Source organism: Alexandromys fortis, unplaced genomic scaffold (genome assembly GCF_014885135.2).
Source record: "Alexandromys fortis isolate MF-2015 unplaced genomic scaffold, M_Fortis_MF-2015_v1.1 scaffold_60, whole genome shotgun sequence".
In the NCBI taxonomy this organism is placed as follows: domain Eukaryota; kingdom Metazoa; phylum Chordata; class Mammalia; order Rodentia; family Cricetidae; genus Alexandromys; species Alexandromys fortis.
The window spans coordinates 4,310,817-4,325,772 of record NW_026067946.1 but is presented as its reverse complement, the minus strand read 5'-3'; the positions used below and the strand labels follow the sequence as shown (position 1 = coordinate 4,325,772).

Here is a 14,956-nt window from a genome sequence, read left to right as displayed (position 1 = left end):
TGTGTTGCCTCATACTGAATATAAATCCGCTTGGCATATGACAAATAGACACCATGTTAATCACACAAACCATGGTTGTACTACATATGTTAATTCTCACCACTAACATGAATAATAATATAGGAGATTTCTACCACTTTTTCGAGCAACTCAAAAATGTTTATAATCGGACTCAAAAATACTTAGAACAGTTTTTCAGATTTACATCTCAGGACTGAGTCAGAAGAAACAGAGGATGTGGGACATATCTGGTACCTCTTATAAGCATAAAAATTACCCTTAAAATGTCCTTTTAGGGTGCTGGATCTCACTATGTGAAGGATGAGAATCAATTTCACTTCACTGGCTTGCATGAGGCATGCTCTAAGCTATGGTGTCCCCCCCCCAAATATTAAAAAACTTAAAAAAGAACACTGGTTTGACTTGGAGTCAAATCCATGCGATTTCTAAGGGTCATTAACTAACTGAAATTGGCTACAAATTGCATGTGAAGAAAAGAAGGATTCAGTATCCATGAGAAACTGAAAACCTGGCACCATAGAACTCTCAGATCAGGAAGTCCAACCCTGAAGGAAAACTGAATTCACCCCACTTCCAGTTGCAATCTACTCTCCAGCTCTAGCAGAGGGAAAGAGAGAGATCAAAGAGGGATGCTCACACGTTGCTTATCTTTGCCTTAGATGAGCTGTTGTCTTTGGGCTTCACATAAAGACTGGGAATGGCTCCTCAAAGGAAGAAATAGCGTTTTTCTCTTACAGAGGACCAACATGAGCCCCTTTGCTCACGGGACTGCTCGGTTGAATACCACAAACATTGGAGTGAAGAGGGCCAAGAGGGGCTATGATACAAAAATGTCTTCCCCGGAATGCAGTTAAATCAATTCTGACTAGAATTGAAACAAAAATGTTAATAATTAATGCAGAAACTTAACAGTTGGCCAAAGTTCAGAGAATGTGTCAGTGGAGTGCACTCATGAACTGTAGGAGCTGTGGCTGTTTGCCCAAGAGCAAAAAAGGAAACATTTCTGCATGGAAGTGTGGAACTCATGAGCCCCCACAACAAACTGAGATGCTAAGAACAGTTAATGGATTTGGAGGAATGGAAGTAAATTTGCTTTTATCATGCAGCCCTTAGTAAATTAACCTGATTCCAGCCATTTGTCCCACACGCAGAAGTATATGGGCACCATAAGTCGGATTGATAGATTATTATTTAAAACATTTTTAAAAGACACCACAAAGTGTAAGAGGTAGGAAGATGGGAGTGAATGTATATCTTAAGTGTCATATATAGGAAAGGAGGAAGAGGGCAAGTAAAAATTATGTAACATAATTTTATTACTGTGAAGTATAGGGTGTTTTACACTGTGGAAGAGACACTCTGTTGGTGCAGACAGCAAACACATATTTCCAGTGGAAATCTCTCAGTGACTGATTGGCCTAGGGAACTACAAGAGAATTGTTAGGGAAATTCTTGCCGCTCTAAAAATCTGAAGATAGCTCTGTGTTCCAAGGCTAGCCCAGCTTTCTTTGGAATCACTTCAACATATATTTCCCATGCTTGTGACTGAACTTTTACAGAGACCAAGAGAGGGAAACTCCAGTCATTCTTGCCTTTTTAATGTCTTACAGATCCTTCCACATAAATAAATTTAAAAGCTTACCAAGTTGTGGAATAAATTAAATGCTTCCATTTGCTACATTTTTTTTTCTAAGATAAGTACAATTTAGTGTAATTTGACCAGTCACACTATAATTACAGGGTATGCTCATGCATACAGATCCACATGCCCTTTCTCAAACATGCTGTCATCTAATAGCAGAATGCAAAATTGCGATGAAGAACTATTTATTTTAATGCCTACAGTAGATCATTTGGGCAGAGAGATAGAAATGGAGCATCTGAGTTATGACTATAAGTGGAAGGCAGATTAGTGCTCCTTTTTAGTGATGGAGCACACTCAAGGCTGCCTCCTTGCTTCCTTCCTTTTCAGGCTCACATTCCATCTATCAGGTTGAACGAAATGCTGTGTCAGTCCGCATTTGCATTCAACTGCAAAATGTGCGCCAACCGTAAAGGGAGTTTGCGTTCTTAGCCACGCTTCTTTCAGTAGTACTTCCTTTGACTCTTACTCATTTTTCCTTTGAGCTTTTTTTTTTTTTTTTAACTGCAGACATCAACAGTTTAAGGTAGATGCTTGCCTAGATCAATCCTAACTACTTAAGAATCAATAAATCACCTGGTAAAAGTCTCAGCTGGAGACAAACTCCTCTTTTTGTTCCTTTATGAATTTTGCAGTCAAAATTCTTCCAGCTGAGAATTGTTGATGAGTAATCCCAGAGAAAGGTTCATGCAAATTGAAGCTTTAAGATTATTGACCTTCATGTTACATGACTTTAATTAACGAAGATGAGTAGCATTTAGGAAAACTCTGGATACATTTAGAGTTATATTTGCAGACGGAAGTATGCTTCAATTCTCTCAGTTGCTTAGGAGTTGAAGAGGAAGAATATTATCAGAAGCTTTGGGGGAAAATCTGTGCTTTAGTGAAGAGGGAGAGCATCCTCCATGTCTCACCAAATCTCCACTTACCTCCCTTCCCTTCCTCCTCCACATCTGTCTTTCTGGACCCTATGGATTAATGGGTCTCATGGCCTTAAAAATGAGATTTAAACCTTGAAATCATGACAAAGCTGAAAACACAGGCAAGGAATGACTTCAGTCTGAGTCTCTCTTCCATTCCTTAATGTCATTTAATACCTCGAATCAAAGTCACTGCACTGTTCTATGACTAGCAGAAAGCTAACCCAAAGGCAGTACAAATGGAGAGTTCCAGTACATGAGCCAACCATGTAGTGCGGGAACAGGGCACAGAGGGGAGGAAAGGAATCCCTCAATTTTCCATTTCGGGTTTATCTATTTTTACTGGTCTGTACTTCAGTGACATACATTAAGGACTATTTTGTTCCTAACAATTTAATAGTTCAACAAGTAATATGTGCGAGTATCTTCCCCTTTTTACTGATTTGTTATACATGGTCATGTATTTTATAAAGATGATTTCTTTCTATTGTATCATGTACTTTGGGCTATCGATCCATCATATCCTCCCATTCCTTCGCTCTATTCCTTACTCTCTCATTAACTTCAATTCTTGTATTGGCTTTTATAACTGTTTTATATCATTCATATAATACTTAGATATGTATCTATGAACACTCAAATATCCACAAATGAAGTGAAAGACACATTTGTCTTTCTGAATCTGAATATTCTTGCTTAATGCAGTCAGGCCCTCTCACAGACAATTTTTAGCCAAGGACATGATTTTGATTTTCCTTATGAATGAATAAGGCGCCATTTAGAATACTCAGTGCATTTTATTTATCCATTCATCTCTTGGTGGGCATTGAGGCTGATCTATGGACCGATTTTCCCGAAGATTCCTGTGATAAGCATGGCTATGTAATATCTCTGTAGCATGTTGACTCAGAGTCCTATGGAAACACACCCAGAAGTCATATAACTGTGGCATATGGTAGATCTATTTTTAGTTTTGAACTCCATACTGATTTACACAGTGACTCGACCAGTTTTTGCTCCCTCAAGGAGGTTATGAAAGTTTCCTTTGTCCATAACCTCACCATCATGTATTGCTTGTTTTTGTAATGATAGCTATTCTGATCCTAGGAAAATACAATCTCAATCGATTTTAACTTACATTGTTTTCCCTATCTTATTCTGATTTCAGTGGAAATGCTTTGAGGCTTTATTCTAGTAGTATAATGTTGAATATAGATTTCCCATTTATAGCTTTATTATTTTAGCAATGTACTTCTGTTCCTAGCTTCTTCAGAGTTTTTATCATGATGGATGCCTTTTTGTTGTCTGTTGAGATTATCAAGAAGCTTGGAATCTATTAATATGATACATTATTTTCACATCTAGTTTAATTTTGATATTGTTTATTGGCCTATAAATATATAACTTTCTTCTAAATTGTACAAATTAAATTTTCACATAGACTCTAATGACTCTTTGAATCTCACTGATGTCTGTTGTATGACTACCTTTTCACTTCCAACGCTATTCATCTGAATCTTCTCTCTTTGTCTTGTAGTGAATTTGCCTAATGATTTCTGAATCTTTGTTGTCTTTTCTAAGAGCCATCACTTTGCTTCATCGGTCCCATGTATAATTCTTTTGTCCCTATTTCATTAATTTCTTCCCTGATCATTTTTATTTGTGTCTATGTATTATATTGTTTCCCCAAGATGTTGAAGCATATCATTATTTCTTTCAGGTTTATTTTAAACACACAGACTTTCTAGTTATAAAATTTCCTTTTAGAACAATTTTTGTTACATCCCACAGTTTTTAGTCTGTTGTTGTTTCATTTTTCATTCAATTCTAGAATTTTATATTCCCTGCTTTTCATCATCCTGTATTGTGTTGAACAATCTCCCTGATATGAGTACTGTCATATAGTGTTTTTCTGTCAGTGCCTAATTAATGATCTACAGGACTTTGGACTTCACATCCTCTCAATCAACAAGGGAGTGAAGAAAGGAGAGACAGCTAGAGCAGAAGAGCTGGGGTTGGGTGGATTGTGTGCTCTGGTGGAGACTCCTGAGCATCTCAGACACTCAGGTTGTTTATTATATGCAGTTGAGTAAAGAGAAAAACTTACTGTATACAGCTGAACTAGGAGGCAGGTTCTTCTCATGCAGCTGAATGAGAGGAAGCAGGCTGCCTAATCTCTGTAGGAGGTTTCTGTATGGGAGCAGCTTTAGACTGCAGTCAGCAGGAGGTAGAAACTGGAGTTGATAGTTACTGTGCCCCAGTTTTATCTAAAAAACAACCTTTCCTAACATCTGTAGTTGAACCAGAGAAAATCTTTATCATTTATCTACTTGTTTGTTAGTTTTAAACAAATAATTACTCTGAGCAGAATGAGATGGAGCCTCAGTATAGTTTTTGTTTTCATTTCTGTTATGAGAAAAGATGCTCGGTACCTTTCTGTGTTTATAGTCCATTTTGCTTCTTTGAGATGTGTCTTTTCTGATCATTTTTCTGCCTTTGGTTGGATTACTTGATTTTATTATTTCTTTTTATATTGTGTATATCAATTCTCCGAATGACTGACCAATATTTATCCCATTCTATATGATGGCTCTTCACTTTGTTGAATGTTATTATCATTTTTTGTAAACTGGATGCAATCCCGTGTCAATTATTAGTTTAATTTCCTGAGCTATTAGAAACTTATTAGGAAGTCATTGCTTATGCCAATATCTTGACATGTTTCCCCTGTGTTTATCACTACCATTTTCAGAGTTTCTGGTCATATTATGCTCTTTAACCTATTTTGATTTGATATTTTATAGAGGGTGAGATATATAAAGGTCTACCTTTAATCTTCTACATGTGAATATTTAGTTTTCGTAGGACCAATTTGATAAAAAGGTATTTCTTCCAGGCGTTTTTGACATCATTTAAAAAAATGATATTATTAATAATAATAACAATAATAGTAACTGTTGAACATCCTGACCACAATTTTCCTTTCCCCTCTCCTCCCAATCATTCCCACCTCACAGCCCCTTTCCATCTACTCCTCCTCCTCTTTGCTTTCTATTCAGCAAAGAGCAGGCTTTTCATAGATGTCAATCAAACATGCAGATCAACTTGCAGTAAGACTAGGCACCTCCCCTAGTATGAAGCCTGAACAAGGCAATTCAATATGAGGAAAGGGGTTCTAAAAGCTGTCAAAAGACAGCCTCTGCTCACACTGTCAGAGTCCCACAAGAAGACACAGTTACATACAGGGCCTAGGTCTGTCTCATGTAGGCTCCCTGGTTGTTAGTCTCTAGGAACCCCTATGACACCAGGCTAGTTGATTCTGTGAATTTTCTTGTGTTCTTTATCCTTTTGCCTATTACAATCCTTTCTTCCTCTCTTTTGCAGGATTCCCTGAGCTCTTTCTAATGTTTGACTTGTGGATCTCTGCAACTGTTTCTATTAGTGACTGGGTGGAGCCTCCCTAATGACTATTGGGCAGCAATATCTCTAAGTATAGCAGGATAGCATTAGCTATCATTATATTGACTTTCTTTTCAGTCCTGTATATTTCTTTCCTAGGTCTTTGGATATTCAGCCTTTGTATCTAGGCACTCAAAGTAGTCTCAGGGGTGGGATCTCTCTCATGGCATGGGTTGACCGTCATTGTTGACTTCTCTCACAATTTATTTCTGTGTCACCATTGCCCGACCACATCTTGTAGGCATGACAATTGTATGTTGAACACTGGTGCCTGATCCTTCCACTGGATATCTTGCCTCAATATCTATCTCTCAGTTTTTATTGTTCATGTTACATTTGGTGCCCAACATGTGGCTTGGGTCCACACCCCTGAGATTGACAGTCTCTTGCTATGTGGATTGAGATTATAATCCCATATTGGGAACCATTTGTAAACAAAAGTTTATCTCTGGGCAGGTCAGAAATTTTTGTCCATAATCTTTGTTGAAGAATAAATGTACAAGTTTATTTTCTGGGTGCTTAATCCCATTCTACTCTTTCTGTGTCTGCTTTAGAGCAATATGTTACTCTATGCTTTGCCACAACTCTGTAGTGCACTTTGAAGAAAGCTATTTTTGAGTAACCAGCATTATTGTTTTTGCTCAGTATTTCTTTGGATAATCACATATATTTTAGTTTTCATATGCATTGTAAGATTTTTTCTAGATCTGTGAAGAATGTTATTGTAATTAGATGAAGGGTTGCTTTAAATCTGTGGTATGTCTTTCTGTAATATTACTATCCCGACAGTATTATTTATCCTGATGCTAAATAATGTTATTTTGTCTGACCTTCGTGATTCTCAACACTCTTTAGGGCTCCCATCAATTGTGTGTTTATGTGTGCTTATATGTTCATGTATATATGCATATGTGTGTGTCTGTGTGTGTGTATGTCTCTGTGTGTGTGTGTTTATTGGTGTGGAAGCCAAAGGTCAATGTCAGGTGTCTCCTCAGTCACTCTCCATCTTATTTCTTTTTTTTTTTTATCAGTTTTAATTGTTTTTATTGAGCTCTACATTTTTCTCTGCTCCCCTCCCTTCCTTCCCCCTCCCCTTCAACAACCTAAGTGCTCCTCAACTGAAGAATAAATAAGGAAAATGTGGTACATTTACATAATGGAGTACTACACAGCAAAAAATAATAATGACATCTTGAAATTTGTAGGCAAATGGATGGATCTAGAAAACATCATATTGAGTAATCCATCTTATTTCTTAAGAAAGGATCTCTCACATAATTCAGCCAGCCTGGATCCCGAGCTTTATATGTAGGTTGGTTTCTGAGGGACTGAACTCAGAACATCATTGTATAAGAAGTATATCACCAGCTGAGCTATCTCCTCAGACCTTCCTATTACATTTATATTGCTTCCCAGAGGTCATTCTCTCTTTCTTAGAATCTGATGTTTTCTTTGTTGCCTTGACTCTTCTTAGTCACAGAGTCTTACAAAGAGAAATTCTTTTATGCAATCTTGCTACTCCGTTTGTGAATTCATTTATTCTACTCTATGTTTTTCATAATCAGTCGCTCACTAGTGGATATTTAGGTTATCACTAGTTTTTACAATTATACTTATTTGCTTATTTATATAATTTGAACTCTAACAAATCAAAAGAAAGTCCTGCAAAGAAAACTGTTACGGGTTTCCATGTTAATTTTCTTGGAATCGGCTGGAGTTTCTTAATAAAAGAGCTGTACCAAGGATGTACCTTACCTAGTTTGTAAGATATTGACAATAATATTGTAAATTGATATTTTTTGTCTGTGTTAGCAAAGTGTAAATTTCTTGTTCACTCAAATCACAACCAGCAATTTACATTAAAAAAACTGTATTCTTGAGCTGTTCCTGCCCCTTATCAGCTGCAGCAATCAGAAGAGTGGGCCCTATACCTTGATTGAGCAACACAGTAGAGCTGGCCTTGAAGGTGTAGGTATGGGAAAACCCACCTGGAAGACATGAAAGCCAGAGACCTGGCTCTGCAATTTGTTCATTTCTTCATGACTAAAAGGAGTGAACTAGCCAGGGCAATGCTGGAGAGCTAACCTTGGTAATGAGGAAGCGGGGAGCTGGTAGGCTGATCAGCTCTGCAAATCCCCAGGCCCAAAACCAGGTTATGTATTGGCCCACCCATTATTTATCCTACCTGTGATCTGTTGGAGTATAGGGATGGGGACAGGGGTTGTATCTGTCATATGGACCCAGGACTGCAGGATTTCCAAGACACAGGGTAGAAAAGGGATGGCCAGGATGAGTCCCAGTGAGGGCCCAGCATCAATGGTGCAGCACAGAACAGGGGCCTTTGCAATAAATTTGCAAATAAATGCCAACATGTAAAAGTTTATGGATGAAGGGATTTCTTGTATGACTCACAGGGTCACACTGCAGCTTCTCTGGTGAGATTTTTCCCCTTCTTGTTGTTTTTCTCTTAAATTTTATCTTGTTTTATTTTTTATTTTTTTGCAGAGGACAAGTAGGCTCAGGAGGCATTACGTGAATGACACAAGGAATAAATAAATAAATAAATAATGTAAAAAACCTGTATTCTCCCTGACTAAGAAACTGACATTAAATTCTATATCCCTTTTCTTTAGTGAATATATTTCCAATTTCTATTAAGATTGAGGGTTTTCATTATAATAAATTATGTGTGCATTTTATGTAAATTGCTTGCCTATAATTTCCTTCCCCCAATTTTGTCATGTCTGTGGGTGTTCTTGCATGGATATTAACTTCATTTAAATTGTTTCATTCATTTAATTGCCTAAGTTTTTATTGAGGCCATGATGTTTCTTTCTTTATGAAAGACTTGAGTGTGCTATTAGTATAAATCATCAGCCTTATCTTAACAGTATAATCTCCTATTTTCCTTCAATAAAGGAAAACATCCACTTTTTTCAGTTTAACCTAATATTAAATTATAATAAATCACATCCTTTTTATTCAATATGACATCATTTCTAAATAGTCTTGAGCTATTTATAATTTGTGTAAATAGCCGATGTTTGCCAATTTTAAATTCATTAATTTTAGTGTGCAAAATAATAGGTTTCATTCTTATATTTTCAAATATATTCAACTGTACTTTTTATAGGTACTCCTCATTATAATCTCTTATTCCTGTCTTCTGCTCTGCTCAAACAGTCCTTTCATGCTATATTTTCCTAATTTTTGATGTTGTATGATACTTGATTTTTTTGCTATTCTAAATGTTTTATAATTCTTTTTCTGTGTACTGTGTACCTCATTGAGTTATGTTGAGAAAGGATTTATATTTTTCTGTTTGACACTCTATGTGATTTAGCTAGAATGCACTTCTATTATAAAGATATATTTTAACACGTTGTCTCTTTGAATCCTGCTCCTCTCACTTCTGGGGCTGACTTTGAAACATGTGGCACTTTCTTGCAACACACTCACAGTTTAGCTGCTAGTTCACTCTCTGTCTCCTGTCCCTGAGGGCTCTTCAGCAGGAAGGTGTCCTGTAGAGCACCCAGATTCTGTTCTCTGTCTCAGCTCTTTCTGAAAGCATGCTTGAACCATTGCTCTTCTGCCAAATAGATCTGTCTCAAGTCTCAGGAGGGCTGCACCCTCCTGTCTCAAGGGGTCTCGGTCCCCTTGAAATGTTTCACATGCTGCTGAGCATTTGGAAGTCATGCTTTTACTATTCCTACTTTAAGAAATCTCAGACCCTGTTGCTGTCAGACCTTCCCACTACGTTCTTTGTTCCATGAGAGCAGTGGTGGTTTTTGCATTTTATTATTTTTGCCTTAATAGACATGCAGGAAATGAAAATGTAGAGATAAAGAACAGTCAGGAATTATCAAAACTTCAGGCTTCTGTGAGTAATTTCCCATCAGTTTTGTGTTTTTTATAATAGTTGAGATTTTAATTTGGTGTGAAAATTTAATTGACTAAAGGCTAGGGATAGTTACCTTTGCGGTGGAAAAAGAACACAGCCAATGACTCAAGATAGTTTCCTTATCTCTTGTATCTATTAACCTTCCATAACTGCATTTTCTACATATCTGACTAAAAACTAGAGAACATGTCAGTAACCATATGGTCTTTTATGAGTAAGTTTCTGCTAGAGTATTTCTTTTACAGTAATTGAGCAAGTTATAAAATTACGTCACCTGTAGCAATCAGAGGTAAAATTCTTTTGCACAATTTGACCCAAAAGAACAATCCTCAGAGCATTTATTAGCAAATAGTTTTTGAGCCCCCACAGGTACTACTCACTACTTAGAATACTACAGGGAGCAATAATCAAATACCCTACAGTCACTGAGAATAGACAGAGTCTACATGAAAAATAATATTTCAATACTCATGTTGCTACTCAACATGTATTTAAAATTATTTTAATTCTTGGAATGAAAAAAACAGTTATTTTGAAATATTTACTAAATTAATTTGACATACAGTTACTGGAGGAGTGGAAAGTTTTCCATGAAGATTGACTCCTGAACAAAGTTTTCTTCTTTTTTTTTTTTTTTTTTTAAGATTTGTGGTCATTGATTTGCTCAAAAGATGTGTGGGGGTGAACATTTCATAAAGAACTATTACTGTGTCCAAACGTTCTGTGGCAGGAAGTAAATTGACAATTATGAGAGTTTAAAGGATGGCCTAAAGATTTAGTTAAAGGAAATAAAAAGAGAAAATATTTGGAACTAAGGATCTGAAGGAATTTTCTGTGTTAAGAGTGAAGTTTTAGGCTAGAGTCTTTTGGATTTAGACAGCGTTTGTCATCTGCAAAATTCACATTCAAGAACTGCATGATGAATTAAGAAAAAATAAAACACAAAATGTCCAAAATATTTTAAGTGAGCTTATGATTTTATGCTGGGCCTTATTTGGCTATCCTCAGCATGTCTTAGTTATGCTTTCTACTGCTGCGAAGAGACACTATGACCACAGCAACTCTTATAAGGAAACATTTAATTGGGTCTGGCTTACAGTTCAAAGGTTTAATCTGTTGTCATGGTAGGAAACATGGTGGCATGCAGGCAGACATGGTGCTTGCGAGGTAGCAGAGAGTTCTACATCCAGATCTGCAGGCTGAAGGAAGAGAAAGAGACGCTGGGCCAGGCATGAGCTCCTGAGAACTCAAAGCCACTTCCAGTGACACACGCTTCCTCCAACAAATCCATATGTACTTCAGCAAGGTCACACCTCCTGACAGTTTCCACTCCCCATGGGCTTATGGTGGTTGTTTTCATTCACATCACTGCAGGGCCATCATCTTATTGAAAGGCAAGCCATTATCCAAACTGTTCAGATCATTTTTCAGTGTGGAAGTGATGCTTTGGAACTTTCTAAATGCTAAATCAGATGTGGTTTTACCTTTTTATTTTTAAATATTTGCCATATTTTTGCATCCTATTCTACCCTTTGGTGGTGATAGAAGAATCAAGAAGAAAAATTCATATTACTTTTCAGGGTTATACGATGTAGTACTTTGTGTGATGGCCACTATCTCTAAATTTATTGACTAAAATCTTGCGGTGGCTTTGGCATTACCGGTTCAAGATCAGTCAGTGCTTCTGTTTAACATCAAAACGGACCAGAAAAGAGTAGCTTTATGTGTATCTTGCTTCCGGTTGCGCTTCAACACCATTACCTTGTCCTTTCCACCAGGTGGTTGACCAGATTGATACCCTGACTTCTGACCTCCAGCTGGAGGATGAGATGACCGACAGCTCCAAAACGGACACTCTGAACAGTAGCTCCAGCGGCACAACAGCGTCCAGCATAGAGAAGATCAAAGTGCAGGCCAATGCCCCCCTCATTAAACCTCCCGCCCATCCATCTGCTATCCTCACGGTTCTGAGAAAGCCAAACCCCCCACCGCCTCCTCCACGGTTGACACCTGTGAAGTGTGAAGAGCCTCCAAGAGTGGTACCAACTGTCAATCCGGTCAAGACCAACGGCACCCTTCTCCGGAATGGAGGCCTACCAGGTAGATCCAACAAAATTCCCAACGGAGACATCTGCTGCCTACCGAATAGTAACTTGGACAAGGCTCCAGGGCAGTCTCTGATGCACAGACCTGAAAAGGACAGGAGTCCCCAAGCAGGGCCTCGGGAACGAGTTCGGTTCAATGAAAAAGTACAATACCATGGGTATTGTCCTGACTGTGAGAGCCGCTATCACATAAAGAACAGGGAGGTCCATTTGCACAGTGAACCAGTCCATCCACCTGGAAAGCTCCCTCACCAGGGTCCTCCCTTCCCTCCTCCACCTCATCTCCCCACTTTCCCATTAGAAAATGGGGGACTGGGAATAAGCCACAGTAACAGCTTTCCCCCTCCCACACCTGCAGCTGTGCCTCCTCCCACTGCACCAAAACCACAGAAGACCATCTTGAGAAAATCCACCACCACCACAGTGTGATGTCTGCCATTTAAGAAAACTTTTTTGTTTGTTTTTAATTTCCTATATGATAAATGATAAGTAATGAGCACTTTCTACTCAAGCAATAAAAAAGCCCAAATATATTAATCTGCATTCAACAAAGTGGCATAAAAAATCACCTGGTAAGTATGCAGTGATGCTTCTGTCCTGGATGTACATTGTTTTACATGTCCGGTCATCAGAAACTGCCGAATAATGAGAAAATATGAATGCATTTTATCTTTTGCAATTGACCTATGACAAACTGTGACCTTCAGATTCCAAGTATTTTGATTTATTATAAGAGATGGGAGATCAAATATTTTGATTTATTGATAAAGTCAGGGCAATTCATTTCATTCATGTCTAACTCATCTATGCATTGATGAAGTCATAATCCTCCCTTTGATCTAATGTTTTTTAATAAGAATTTTAATACCGAAGGACTATTTTATTATTTTTCTAATGATGTTTGTCAATAATTTTGCATCATGAAATGCTGAGGACAATACCAAAAAGTTTATTTTCTATACTATACAATTATGAATCATATGTTCAACTACATGTGTAATAAAATATTTTGGAGCTTTGGAAATATGTCAATAAATAATGGTAAATAATGAGAAAGCCTAATTTTCCTAAGGATTAATATGAAGTACATATTCCTTTATATAATCATGTTATCATTCACTGAAAGTTGGAGGCAAGTCCCAAGAGTTCCAACATGATGACGTTGATTGGATATTAGAATTTCTATATTAAATCTCATAACCCATTTGGTAAGTACATCCTTCCAACAGTTTCATATATACACCTCCATTATGTTACTTCTAGAATCATATGTTGAAAGCCTTGGATGTTGTCAAGCCATTTTTCAGAACACACTGTAGAGAAGAACATTGAAAGGTTGGAATTTTTGCCTTCTGCCACCTGTACAAGCTCAAGGTTCCTGAATATATTCATATTTATAGGAGGGATGGTGGCGGTGTCTCAGGTCACAGGGTATGTTAAGCCATGGCCTTTCCCTTCTCTCTTCTAAGTTAAGGACATCGGGGGCTTTTTGATGTCCCATATAAGAATCTTTTCCTTCTGCCATCAAATATGTCTTTCTCCTCAGCAGTATTTGTCAACTTAAGAAATGTACCAACTCATGGGTCAGCCAGTTCGCAGCTGAACTGATATGGAGAGATGTGATATTTGACATTGGAGTTAAAACTTATTTATCTCCACCAGAATCATTGTTAGGAAATGTGCCAAGAGGGGAAAAAAAAAGTATTTTTAAGGGGAACAGTGGAGAGCAGTGTCTTGATGGGAATTGTTTTATTGTGTGATCTGAAAAGTGTTGTGACCTTTTCAAATATTTGCCTTTTAATTTCAAAACTTTAACTTTTGCTGCTACAGCATGGTAGTTTTATGATTTGGAATACCCTTTGAAATAGTTTTCTATTGAAATATGACTATGTATTTTGGGAAGAATATAGAAAGAAAATAGCATTTATGATTTAAATGAATGATTGAATGAACAAAATAAATAAGGAACAGTGAATGTCCTGTTAAAAATTTACTCAGTGTGTGAATTTTATCCTTTTGTGTTATCCATGAGGGTGATGTAATCTTAATAATCCAATATTTCAGAAAGTGATAAAACAATAATAAAGAAAGACAATGATCTGGTATTTATTAGCTGTATGATCAGTGTATTTAAAAGATACAACCCAGGCAAATAAATAATTGAATTATTGAATACCAAATAATGTGTTCTTAGCTTTTTACTCCATGAATTATCTTAAAATAAAAATTTTTGTAGTTAAATCATCCTTTTACATTTAATATATTAGTGCCTTTTACACTCCAAATGAGTGTTAGATCCTGAACTTTATTTTCTTCCTGTAATTCATTTTTTTCTTTTGCAGCCAGTTACTAAGACCTAGCAATCACCATATGGATTCAGGTTTTGACTCTTGTCGATGTCAATGTCTGGGAACCATACTCATCTTAACGTTTCACAGATAATTCACAGAACAGAAATCTTTCTTCTAGTACAGTAAATTGAATAAGCTGAATCATTGAAATTGTTTGAATAAGGACGTTGACTTATATCCATAGAAAAAAATCTTATAGATATAAATGTTTCTCAAATTTCAACTAAAAATTTCATGGCCATTGGCTTACAAATATATATATATATATGTATATGTATATATGTATATATATATATGAATATATATGTGGTTTTTGCAGAATTTATTATTTTGCCACACTTACTGGAACATGTACATAGAAACCTATAAACAACTTAACAAAATTTACATAGAACATCGTAATATTTTCCTGGAGACATATAATTAAAATGTCACTAATTTTTGTAATCAGCCAACATTGCTTGCACAGTTGAAAAGTTGAAGTGCATATTCTGCTTACTATTGTTGTGTTAGGAGCGGCGAGGCTGCGTCCCCGGCACCCGGCCGCCGGCATGGCT

At 36.9% G+C, this 14,956-nt stretch overlaps 1 protein-coding gene across 3 annotated transcripts in view; it reads left to right on the top strand.

Annotated features, from left to right (window-relative positions):
- Prr16 (proline rich 16) overlaps window positions 1-14,242 on the top strand; it is a 168,098-nt gene extending 153,856 nt beyond the window's left edge. For 2 of the 3 annotated variants that reach the window (XM_050149221.1, XM_050149222.1), the window contains one exon: window positions 11,722-14,242. In XM_050149221.1, the coding sequence (XP_050005178.1) occupies window positions 11,722-12,477 (756 nt within the window). In that variant the 3' untranslated portion in view covers window positions 12,478-14,242. The remainder of the gene's footprint in view (window positions 1-11,721) is intronic. The other variant, XM_050149220.1, reaches the window with a different exon arrangement.
- The last annotated feature ends 714 nt before the right edge of the window (window positions 14,243-14,956 follow it).